We start from the raw sequence: 13,444 nt of genomic DNA on the forward strand, positions 1-13,444 counted from the left end.
AATAAAAAATCAGGAAATAAATTTACCAAAAATATAAATATAAATAAATATGTATCTACAAAAAGCTTAGGAGCAGACACTCACAGATACTTATAGATTGCTAGAGTGTGTATATAGACACAGCGCGACAAATCTTACGGAACAGCTACAGCAAGCTGAAAATGACATTAGGCACTGCCCCAACTTAGTCGCAACTAAGTTGGCTGCTTGCACAGGGTGACAGGAGGATGAAGACGGGCAAGATGATCGGATTGGGGAGGCAGCAAAGCATCCAAGTAGTTATACACAGATGTGGCCAATATACACATGCCAAAGGCATATGAAGCGGGCGATTTAAGGCGAATAGCATTCCTCAGTGTCAGCTGTTGTAATATAAATCATCAAGAGTTTACAGGGTGTGACAATTTCGGAGATAACGCACTATTATTGAGCTTTGTTTAGATTTGGTCATATTCGACATCGAATAAAAGTTTCAAAATTTACAACAAAAATGTATTAACTCACCCTTTTTCTATTCAATAAACAACAGTAAAGATTATAATATTTAATACATACATTATTAGAGAAGAAATTACTATATCAATTTTGTTGTAAATTTTAACGCAAGTTTTGGTTTAGGCACCCTGTACAACACGAAAAAGTTATGCAGCAATATGAGAGAGAAATTAGAATAACAGAATAACAAATTATACGCAAGTACATATATAAACAAATATTGGCTAAAATCAATACAAGACGCCAACAACAATAAAAATAACAGAACAAATTTACGCGTTGGAAAATGAAGAATCGCCCGCTGGTATAATTTTTTCCTTCATTTTTTTGTTGATTTTTTTCATTATTTACTTTTTATGATTTAGCAACAGATTTAAAAGCGCCAAACCATAAGTGTATTGATCCTAGGAAAATCCTAAAGAGAAACTAAACCAAAAATTGAAAACCACTTCTGGGCACGCAATCGAACGCACGTCAAGTTTAGCAAACTAAAAATAAATTTAAATAAGTATTAAAAACAGAAACATGTTAAATATACTTAATATTAGGAGAGACCAATGAAATTTTTGTGGACGCAGCGAACGCAAAACTTAGGAATATTAAGAGGCAGCAGTAGGAGCGACAGCAACAACAATAACAACAACAATAACAACAACAACACCAACGACAACGCGTTGGGCAAAAACCTAAGGAAACGAAAAGAATCAGAACAACAGAAAAAACAGAAGCTACAGAAACAGCAACAGCAACAACAGCAACAGCAGCTAACGGCAAAAAGTCCAGCAGCAGCGACGTCGACTGAAGCAGCACCATAACCAAATTATCAACAGCGTCGCCGTTCGCGTGGGCAGAGAACTGCGAGAAAGCTCCTAGCCAGTGGGCGTCGGCAACGTTTGGGGAAGGACAGCGACGACAGCAGTGACTACGAGCGGCACTTTCGCAAATCAATTTCTGTTGCTTTGGCAGCAGTTTCAGTTTTTTTACTAACGTCGCGAGCGCAACGCGTGTCGCGATACTCTTCTTTAATGGCGGTCGGCGGCGCATATCCAGCAAATTAATGCGAGACTTCTTCCAGAGTGCAAAATATAGGCAAAACCTCGGAAAGTGTAAAAATCTCGTAAAGGAAAAAATATAGAAAGGCCCTTTAAGAAGCAATAAAATCGGTAACTTTTAAGGTTTTGATAAAATCAAAACTAAGCCCAACCCAACAGAAAACCAAACAGAAAAAGACTTCAGGAACATGTTGAGTCAAGTTCCAACATTACCGGCGGTGCAAGCTTCACAGTCAGCGCACATGGCTAGTAGGCGGCATAGAACAAGCGCTACAAGAATACGCAAGAGACGTTGCTGTTGTGCTGGCGATGTAAGCGAGTCTGCAGCAACAAGCACATGGCCAACCGCTTGGCCAACGTCCACCTCAATCAGCGAGCTGCCTTCTCCAAGCTGCTCCAGATTCGTCATGCCACCACACACTTCAGAGGTAACACTTGAAACTCCAGTAAAACCGACATCTGCGTCGACATCGACTTGCACAGTAACGACGCCTTTACACCAAGTTCAACATCAACATCCGCTTCGACGCACAACGAACCGAGCACGAACTATAAGGCTGGCCACCACGGCGGCCGCATTGACCGCGGCAGCGACCATTCTGCATACAACGAACGCTCTGTCAACGACAGGCGCAGGCATAGCGGTGGCGACAGCAGAGAAAATGTCTTCTGCAATGGCGCCGATCGCAGCTCCTGTCGCACTGCCATTGCAAGCCACTGCCACGCCCTTCACTGAACTGAACGCCACACTGCTGGGCAGCACAGCGGCTGCCCTGCTCAGTAATATCAGCAACAATGACCTCCTGGAAGCGGCCAATAGTACAGTAATCAATGCCATGGATTGGCTCGACGACGTTATCTGGGTGTTTACGGCTTTCGTTATGCTGTTCATAATAATTGCCGCCATTTGTGGCAATCTGCTTGTTATTATTTCTGTGATGCGTGTTAGAAAATTAAGGTGAGTTCTAAAGTTGTGCTGAAGTTTTAATTGCTATTTATGGAAACCGGGAATTTTTCATCTAAGCGAATATTATTATGGATACTGGAAACGAAGAAACTCTCCAATTGGCTATATGTACCTATTAGGTCTCTTTAAAATTTAAATAAAAGAAGAGAGAACGCTACAGTCGAGTAGGCCCGACAGTAATACCCTGTACCCAGACACTGAGTATGTGCCTCTATCAGAAGCAAAATGAAGAAGAAGAGCGAACTTGATGCTGCAGTTTGTGGCCGTAATACCGGAGTGAAATTGTTTCTAACTTTTCTTAGAATTGACCGAATTGGGTTACTGTATATAGATTGCGTGTGCAAAGTTTGGTTTATGTAGACAGTATTCTGTAGTGGAAGAAGGGGGGCAAAATTAAAAAAAAAAAAAATAAACTCGTTATTCGAGCTTTTATAGTTTCTGAGATCCTTGCGTTCATCCAGGCAGACAAACGGACGGACAGACGGACATGTCTAGATCGATTTCTCTAGTCATGCTGATCAAGAATATACATATATCCTTTATGGGGTCTGAGATGCTTCCTTCTGCATGTTACATACTTTTAGAAATTTGTTTTCATTTTCAATTAAACTAAACTACATTTTTAATTGTAAACTAACATTATATAAATTGATTGAGAAACTCTATCTTCGTTACTTTGTTTCAACAATAGGCTGGCTAGTTGGTCCCTACCTTAATTCTCGCTGCACACCGTGTCACTTGCTCACGTTTTTAATTACCTGTCAAGAGCAATTAGTGCTGCTTTCTCCATGTAATTTCAAGCCCATTTGCATAAAATTACGTCACTCCCTTAGAGCGTAGTCGAGCTCTTGATTAGCTGGCCCCAGTCCAACCATCTCCCCAACAATTTTAAATTATTTCGCTTTCTATGCGCGATTTTCGTCAACTTTGCATAAAATTCATGTACGGCCATGCTTTCGTTTTAACTTCATGCCTTTAGCCTGCCTTCTTTCTCTTTCTCTCTCTCTCTCCCTCTCTCTCATACTCCTTTTCTTTCCTTCTCTTCCTATGCTTCCGTTGCCGTTTTTCCATTTGACAATTTCTAGCAGCCCTCTCTGTTCATTGTGTGGCATCTTCTCTTTTATTTATTTAGCTCATAATTGAGCACTTGCTCATGCATCAAGGAGCATCCTTTTAAGCCACCCCTCCAAGCCTGGTCGGTGGCGACATTGTCGCTGTAGTATTTGCACATTTTTCTTTCGATTCTCTGGGAACAGCTAAGGAATTACTAGCGAAATTCATTATTTTAATGACAAATTAACTTTGATGACTTTACATCTTTTATGACTTTATATTGTATGTGCATACAGATATTTTTGAAATGAATGAACAAATCAAATTTGCAAGCTAAGGGATTGTTAATTGCTGTGTTGTTCGTTATGCAAATGGCAGCACTATCTGCTTGAAATAATTTCCCAAACGGGATGAGGAAGAAAGAAACCAATGAACCTTGGCATTCGAAATGACTTAATCATTCTCAATGTCTCCAAAAGTGTTATCCAACACAAAAATAGACCCGCACACCCACACTTGTCATCGCTGTTTGTCACACATAGCAGACGCCGACCTCGTTACATTTGCTGACACCAGCCGGCGTGTCCTTCACACGACAACGTCCGGCTGCTCGATATAGCAACACATTATCATAAAAGATAAATAGGAAAAACGAAAATATATATAAGTTTCAAGTGATAAATGACGAGGTATCATTGACTTTGGCTCGTTTATATTTTAGTAATGCTTCAGGATAGGCATGGCATGGCTCAAACAACAATAAAAACAATTATCTTTTGTAATTGCAAAGTAACTAAAAGGCGGGCAAAACTCTGTTACGAGGTCATAATCAAAGTTAACTAAGGCACATCACTCACGCGAGCAAAAGTTCCGGGAACTTGCTGGCAAGATTTAAGAGCACCCTTCCGGATGCCGGTCTCGCCCGGCAGCTGTATGCATGCTATTTTAATTTTTGTTAAGCGCTGCTCTCTTTTTTTCTAGAAAACTTTAAATGCTCTTATTTAAAGTTGTACGGGGTAAACAAAATAGAATGCTAGAGTCGAGTGAAATACCCTCTACTACAATATATATAAAAGCACATAGTATAAGCAAAAATAAGAAGAACAAACTCTATGGTGCAGTTTGTGTGAAGTACTGAAGTAAAATTGGTTCGCTAATAACTTTTCTTAGAACAAACCGATTTGGCTGAATTTTGAAACCAAAGAAAACGATTATATAATTATTTTGTATGAAAATTTAATTTATGTAGCTTTGAAATGCTGGACAGTGTTGACGAAACTTTGTGGGGTCGGCGATGCTTCCTACTGCCTGTTTCATGCTTTGCACCAGTCTAATATACCCTTTTTACTCTTTGGGTACAGGGTATAAAAAGGGAAACACAATCAGTTAGATCTAAGGCTCATCAGATTTTGAAATACCTAATTAATTCTTTAGATACATCAAAAAAATTTTATTTTAGAAGAGGAATATGAGGTGCAGCCTATATTACATACGCGAACTGTATAGTATATAATTACGTATACTACATATTTATGTATATACAACAAATGTCGTACATTGGAATGTGCATCTATATAAAACTTCCAATCACCATCGAATCAAGTTTTCTAGATAACACTAGCGTTTTATTTATTTATAATTTTTTTGAATTCTTTGCTTCCATAAAAACAGACGTGGCTAGATCGATTCGACTTGTTGGGCAGATCAAAGATACAAAAACATATCAATTGCGGAATTTGTTTCCGCCAAATATACGCTTACGGTATTTGATTAAAGGGTATAATATAAGATGAGGATCGGGCTGTAGCACAAGCGGGCAGGTTGAACGTCCCTTAATTTTTCTTTTGGTTGCTACTAATGAGAAGCATTTTATTTTTAAGTGACTTACCCCCGAGCTCTACCGCCATCGTCTTAGCTTCTGTTGACTCTAATGATGATGATGATGATAGCGCTATTCATGCTGATGCTGCTGCTGCTAATGGTTGAGCGAAATCAAGGCTCTGTGTCTTAACAAATAAATTTCAAGAATGTAGACATAAATCATCGGCCTAGGCGAAATTAATTTCCGACTGCCAAAAGAATTAATAAAATCCAAAACATAGAACGCCATATAAATGGTCAGCTGCCGACGGCATGCACAACACTTTTCACTCTGATAGTGTAGGGATTGAGGCTGGTACGTCGGAAACAGAAGTCTATTGTTTGGTGCTCAGCATGGAAAGCCACAAATATTACAAATACGCTACATGAAACAAAGGAAAAATACGTTGGAAAATGTGTAGCACAAAAAGCGGGACAATTAAATGTTGTCGCCAGCACGAACGCGTTTTGCGGAAAGCGAAATAGAAAGAGGCGGCAAAAACTTTGGCAATTAAGGCAACTTATGGTTTTTATGACAGCATAAATTTTAAATTTTCTATGCGCGCCATGAAAATGTGTTTGCCAGTATCAAAAAATGTACTATATACTACTATATGTATGTATGTGGTTCCGTCTGTAGCAAAAGAAGCTCGCATATATGTGCTATTACATTTTGTTGCTCATTAACGGGGCCGGCGGCGTCTTCACGTTAAGAATGCTTAGATGCTTGGCAACTATTTCCGTTTCCTGCGACGCAACTGTAGGCAGGTAAGGCAACGCTGAAAGCAGTTAGGTGTTAAAGTGTGCCCTATAATGATATAGATTTTTAATGCCGACGCCCACAGATTATTGCCCGGTCTTTGTAGCCATGAATAATACAAATATTTCTAGGTTCTCAAGATAAAGGTTTGATTTACGTGTACTGTTATAATAATTGTTTGATCTATTAGCTAGTAATTTAATAAGTTGGTTTCGACTTGAAGTAAATGGTAAATTTACATACAAGTCGAGAGGTGCTTCCTTCTGTCTGTTACAAACATACAAAAAATTTGTAAACTGTATTAAATAGCAATATTGCTAACAAACATGTCATTTTTCTCAATGAAATGTGATAAGTGATAAGCAAAGATATCGCATAGTGATTGTAATGAGAACAGCACACCAAGCTGGATTGCTGAATCATGAGGCGCAATGACGGGAATGTGGGCCTTAACGATTCAATAACGACCCATGCTTAGATCTGAACGCAAACTGACCATCATGCTCATCTGCCTACCAACGGCAGTGGTTGGCATTACACATACAATCAAATGATCTGCAATAAACCTCAAACAAAATGGTTTGAATACACAGAATCAGGCGCTCATACATACAAGCACACACGATGATTTGCTGATTAGTCATCTAGAGAGCAGCGGCAACAGCTTGCTCGGATCCTTCATTTCATATTATTTGTATTTAGCATACGTTTGTATACTTGAATGTATGTAAGATATGTACGATTTTAACCAATCCTTCTCCGTTTTATTCTATTCTTTCTCTTTGCAGAGTTATAACGAATTACTTTGTAGTTTCCTTAGCCATGGCTGACATAATGGTCGCTATTATGGCCATGACATTTAATTTTAGTGTGCAAGTAACTGGGCGGTAAGTATTGTACAATCAAAAGCATACATATAGTACACCAACAACGAATGCAAGAAAGTAGAAGGGAAGAAAACTAAAAAAATAATGGTAGCAGCAGCTGTAACTAAACGGGACCAAGGCGGGTGGGATGTAGAATACAAATAACCAAAAAAAAAAAAAAAAAAAATCCCTGAAAACGAAAGCAACGTTCATTTGTGCTGCTGCCTTTGTGTGCGTGAGTGTAGAATACGAGTACATATATGAGAAATGCAAATGCACAAAGTCATTTTTGTGCATGCCGGCGAGTGCCCATGTGTGTGTATGTGTGTGTACGTGTGTGCATGTGTGTGCATGTGTGTGCATGTGTGTGTATGTGTGTGCATGAGTGAATCATACGGTGAAAGCATGCGTGCGTTTGTGTTTAGGTCTGTGTTTGTGTTCAAGTATTAAAATGTACAAAAAGGATGGACGAGAATGCACACACACATGCACTTTGAATTGCTTTTCTAAAGGACAAAATTGTCCCAGTGTGACATGGTTGTATCCTTCAATGTAAAAGTACGTGGGCAGTATGATTAATAATCAACGAGGCATACTCGCACGCATACCACATCACCTCAGCAGCTGTATTGGCATGAACTTGAAGCATCGAATATCTGGTTAGTGCATAGTGAATGAGGGGATTTATTTGCCAACACGATTATCCGTTAAAATCAACGATTTCTACGGGTGAACAATTTTGCAATTTTTAAGGTGCATATTTTAGATGTTTGCAGACGAGGCACTCTTTGCCATTCTGTTTGCGGAACTATTTGTCATTGCCAAGCCTACACAAATGACTTTATTGATTTTTCAGAGCATTGCTAAGATGTGCAGCAAAAATTTGCGGATTTTTGTCCAACTGCCCTCGAACAGGCATATACATAATGGCAAATGCTTTTGTGTTTGAGCCCACGCATTTCAACATACTCAGTTAATTATTCATGACTTTAAATATGGACATATCTCCCCCTTTCTCCCTTCTGCTCTCTCTCTTCCTCACTCTCTCTCTCTCTCTCTCTTTCTCTCGATTATGATATATATATGTGGTTGATCCAACTCGGCGCTTAGGTATGGCTTCAATTTAAAACCAAGACAAATGTTTGTGATGATATGTAATGCGTGACATCGCATAATACTCTGCACACTTGTATGCAAAAAACTAAGTAGAAGGCTAGAGTCGCGCACTGTCGTACGTATATACGCAGCAACCACTTTAAGGAGATTATTTTAAAATTAAATTAAAATAGCTAATGTAAAAATATACATTTAAAAGATATGTGCACACTTGGGAGAGCATGGGAAAAAATTACATCTACGTCTATAACTTGCCGGTCTTCCCTCAGAGGTGTAACTAAACAAACAAAACATTTTCAGGTACATCAGGTACATAAAAAAAACTAAAGCGCATTACAAAAAAATGTTTAGCCTTGTTTTGGGTTCCTTTAAAAGCCACTCTAAAGATAGAGAGTTGCCTTCAATATTATCAATTAAATACATAATTAAATAATTAATGGGTCTCATCGGCAAGTATGCTATATAAGTACATCAATTTTAAAATATAATTTCACCCAGGAGAGTCAAATTTTAGGGAACTTAAACTTCATCGCACGCTCAAAGTCACATACAAGCAGCAAGCACTTGATTCAATCACCCACACAGACACAAATTCACTCACACACACACACCCACACACACACCCACACACACACACACACACACAGGACGATAGAGTTGCATATAAATTGGCACTGGTCACACAATTTCGCGTCGCACTTCACCGGCCCACCCTGCGGCCCACTTAGCATTCATTAGCAATTTCACCTTCGCAGTCGCTACTTGCATAATTGACGTTGGACCCAAGCGTCAATTCCTGACAGTGCATACAAAATTAAAAACGAAAAAAAAGAAACAAAAGGAAAGAGAAGAAATGAGAACATGATAGGTATAAAAGGAAACGAAAAAAGTCGGCGCCGATGCCGCTTGGAGCACAGTTTTGAATAGTCGAAAAGTTTTGTTGAAACTGATGCTAAACGAGAAAGAGAGCCCGATAATAAATTTTACTGCCTGTTGGCCGTTTCGCTGTAACGACAGAACAACAACCTACAGAAACAACAATAGGAGCCGCAGAAACAGCCACAGCAAGTAGAGCAGTAGCAACTTGGCCAGCGACGGCGACAACAACGCGAGTTTTAATGAGTTTTTCATGCAGCCAAGGCAGCAACGGCACAGACCGAAATTGAGGCGCAGGAGGAGCTGCTTGTGGTAACATTGCTGGCGACAGCATGGCCTGCCGCTAATATACACACGCACATACACTTACACAGTCAGGCACTTCGTCGCAGATAGAGCTGGTGCGGAACGGGTTGTTGTGCCCTTTGGTGTACAAGTACACTGCTTTTAATTTGGTTGTTTTGCCCGTGGCGAATTGTGTCAGTGGAACACGTAAAGGATTCAACCGGGCGCCATTTCACGGGCAATGCCACCTGGCAACCGAAACTAAGATGAAATCGATAAATACATAAATCAGCTGCGCTACTGATAACAGTGTTCCCAGTGGCTTTCGATGGACTTTTACAAATTACATTTACTTGAAACTATTAAAGATGTTGCGAAGAGATTTCCATAACATACAGGGTAGAGAATAAAACAAATACGAGTATACTTGTAAGAGAGTTGTAGATACGTTCTTAAGCGTTATTCAATTTTTATGTATTATTTATTGAGAGACTAGCGTTGCGATGGAAAGATATCAAGTTATTAGCTTGTTTACTTTAAATATAGAGAAGTTCAGAAGTTCAACTACCTTATATACAACGCATCTCTTAGATTGATGTTTGACTTAAAAAATTAAAAGAAAATATTCGACACCCGTATAGAAAGGTGTGTGAGTTTGAACGAAAGAAGTAACAAGAACAATGTCTGCTTGTAGAGCATTAGTGGAGAAACTAGAAATGGGAATTACGGTTATGCGTATATATAGTATGTGTGACGAAACGAGCACTTTCGACCCTAAATTCTGTATTTGTTGTATAAGAAATTGATATGAAAAGTGCATTCAGACCATCATGTACCAAATACACTGCATATAATGCTATAGTAAATACTTTTCGACGTACTTACAGCTGGAATTTTGGCCCATTCGTGTGCGACCTGTGGAACAGCCTGGACGTATATTTCTCAACAGCGAGTATTTTGCATTTATGTTGCATATCCGTGGATAGGTAATTATTGCACTGCAAATCTGTCACTCTTATTGTGATGGTAAGCTGGGAAAATTGCCAATTAGCATGCGCATATTTTGTGCTCTGCTTGTGGCTTTAAAGTGTGCGTGTGTGGATTCAATAAAGCGCCAAGCATTTGGAATGTCGACAGCACAACACACACACACTCAGTTGTTTGCAAACTGCAATAACGTGAACCGCTCTCTGGGCTTTTGCAGATATTATGCGATTGTTAAGCCGCTGAAGTATCCGATTAACATGACGAAACGCGTTGTAGGCATTATGCTGCTCAATACATGGATTTCACCGGCACTGCTGTCATTCCTGCCGATATTTATTGGCTGGTATACGACCGACGAGCACAAGTCCTTTGTCAAAGAGAATCCGGATGAGTGCACCTTTAAGGTGAACACCTACTACGCCATCATATCTAGCTCGATTTCGTTCTGGATTCCATGCACCATCATGATCTTTACCTACTTGGCCATATTTCGAGAGGCAAACCGTCAGGAGAAACAGTTGATAATGCGGCACGGCAATGCGATGCTAATGCATCGACCTTCAATGCAGCCATCAGGTGAGTGCCGAGAACATTGTCGGAATCGAGTTCATGTTACTTTGACCTTTCTAAGTCAGCACATTTATCATTGCCGTGTGACTAACTGTATGTTCCTTTTTCTTTCTGAACAGGCGAGGCATTAAGCGGCTCGGGCTCATCGAAAACGTTGACACTGCACGAGGTCGAGCAGGAGCACACACCGACTAAGGATAAACATTTAATCAAAATGAAGCGGGAGCACAAGGCAGCCCGCACACTCGGCATCATCATGGGTACCTTTATACTCTGCTGGCTGCCATTCTTCTTGTGGTGAGTCTGTGCGGGTGAGAAGTCATGCTGACAAGGGATTTCAACATGATTTATTTAATATCACGCATACATAATTAAATATAACTCATCCACGGCGCCACAAAATTCTGTTGCTAGTTGTTTGCTGATGGTTTTTGTTCTTCGTTTATATATTTACGAGTATTTCCCTAATGAAAGCTTAAAATACATGAGGCAACATGGGGTCCGCCATCACAAAGCCAATTTTTAAATAAGCAAAAGGAATAAAAAATTAACTTAGAGTAGAAATGAAGTAAATTTTAAATGCAAGAAAGAAATTTTAAATATTGATGAAGTTTGTTCAAAGTCTCCTGCAAATATAGGTGTGTACTTTTGCAATAAATACACTTCTCTTAATTTAAATTATATTTATACTTTACGACATGTGAAAACTTGTAACGCGGATACTACTTTGCTTATAAAAACGGTTGAAAGGCAAATCTAATGTAATTTTTTGCATTCCCCATTAGGTACACACTCTCCATGACCTGCGGACCATGCCAGGTGCCAGATATCGTTGTATCCATACTATTCTGGATTGGCTATTTCAATTCTACGCTAAATCCACTTATTTATGCCTACTTCAATCGCGACTTTCGCGAGGCTTTCCGCAACACACTGCTGTGTTTGTTCTGCAACTGGTGGAAAGATCGCCACTTGCCCTTGGATATTGACATTCGTAGGTCCAGCCTGCGATACGATCAGCGGGCCAAGAGCGTCTATTCAGAGAGCTACCTCAACTCAACTACCCCTTCCCAGCGCCGGCAGTCTCAGCTCGTCGATAACTTATAATACAGGGATGATGCGCTGCTGACGCCAATAGCTCAGCAGCAGCAGCGATTGCAAGCGGGAAGCACTGCAGCAGCGGCTGCGGCGGCAGTCAGATCGAAGCACGACGATTTATCGGCAGATGACGTGCAGGAGATACAAATTGAAATTCCGATGGAGTACATAAACAAATGGCAGAAAAACAACAACAAGGCAGCCGCCACGGCGTCGAGTCATGTGTAAGGATGGCAAGTACGTAAAGGATGTGTATGCGATTGAGTGACGACGGCATTGACAATGGAAACAGCAACAAAAGTATCAACAACAACAAAAGCGAGGCAGCAATCAATTTAATGAAATTAAAATTTTCCATTAATTTGTAATATTAATATGCTGGCTCATGCCGTGTATAAGTACATATAGTATATACATATTCGAGTATGTGTATGTGCGTGTATGTGTGCGATTTTCATACAGATTTATGCGCATACTATATAAAGGTGACACGATGCAATCAGTCGGTTGGCATGCTGTACTCATCGGCTCTGCGAATTGTTTTCGTTTGCTATACATACATACTTGTATATCTCAATGGTTTCTTGTTTTGGTTGTTGCCTTTTTGTGATTTAATGGAAAGCTCATCGCACAACTGTTCGCGTTTATTTTCTTGCACATTTATTTATTTATCCGCATGGCCAAGTCTGTGGCAAATTATTAACGCGCTTTCCACCACACATGTAAATAGTCAATAAATATTTTTATATGTATTAAATAAATTAACTAAATTGTATTTAAGCGCAGGTTGCATAAATTCTGTACCAAAATCTACAAACATACATATATTTAACGCACATACACACATACACCCATACACCCGTTGTTCGCTAAGCTTTTGTTAATTGGCTGGCGTCCAGCAGCAACTGTATTTGTAAAGCAAACGTTGATAAACAGCATTGAAATTGTAATTCGAAATGCCACAGCCAAGCTAAAGGAAGGAAGGAAGGACAAGAAACAGTGCCAATTTGCGAACCATTATTCAAAAACAAGATACACAGAGCTAATCAGTAACGAATAGAACAAAAAACATGAAATGAGGGAACTTCCCAACATACTAAACAATGTTGCAAAACAATGATGATGCTTACGGTTTATTTAGTAGTTAAAAGTTAAAATGTTATTCGAACGACAATCGTATGCAATAAAAATGCTCAAAATACACCTAGAAAATTTCATAAGTAAACTACGTTTGTATGTACGTATGTGTTGACGTTAAGTTGAGGCGAGGCGAGGCACAAAATCAAAACTAATTAAGCGAAATTTACATAAATCTACCAAATATATTCTAGTCTACATCAGCGAATCGGAAATTCGAAAAATCAATGATAAACAATTACGCAGTTAAAATATCTGATCGACTTTAAAAATAATCAACTCAATGCAATGTGTTTAGTTTTTACTTTTTTTTTTAAGTGTA

The 13,444-nt window shown here is 39.4% G+C and overlaps 1 protein-coding gene across 1 annotated transcript; it reads left to right on the plus strand.

The window, feature by feature from the left end:
• The first annotated feature begins 1,884 nt into the window (after positions 1 to 1,884).
• LOC115621045 (octopamine receptor beta-2R) lies at positions 1,885 to 12,469 on the plus strand. Its single transcript, XM_030514567.1, is given in 7 exon segments — positions 1,885 to 1,975; positions 2,031 to 2,505; positions 6,976 to 7,074; positions 10,218 to 10,316; positions 10,535 to 10,893; positions 11,007 to 11,184; positions 11,673 to 12,469. Coding segments are annotated over 7 exon segments (1,842 nt in total). The 3' UTR covers positions 12,214 to 12,469.
• The last annotated feature ends 975 nt before the right edge of the window (positions 12,470 to 13,444 follow it).

The sequence above is a fragment of the Scaptodrosophila lebanonensis genome, unplaced genomic scaffold (assembly GCF_003285725.1).
Source record: "Scaptodrosophila lebanonensis strain 11010-0011.00,11010-0021.00 unplaced genomic scaffold, SlebRS2 tig00000024-arrow-pilon, whole genome shotgun sequence".
In the NCBI taxonomy this organism is placed as follows: domain Eukaryota; kingdom Metazoa; phylum Arthropoda; class Insecta; order Diptera; family Drosophilidae; genus Scaptodrosophila; species Scaptodrosophila lebanonensis.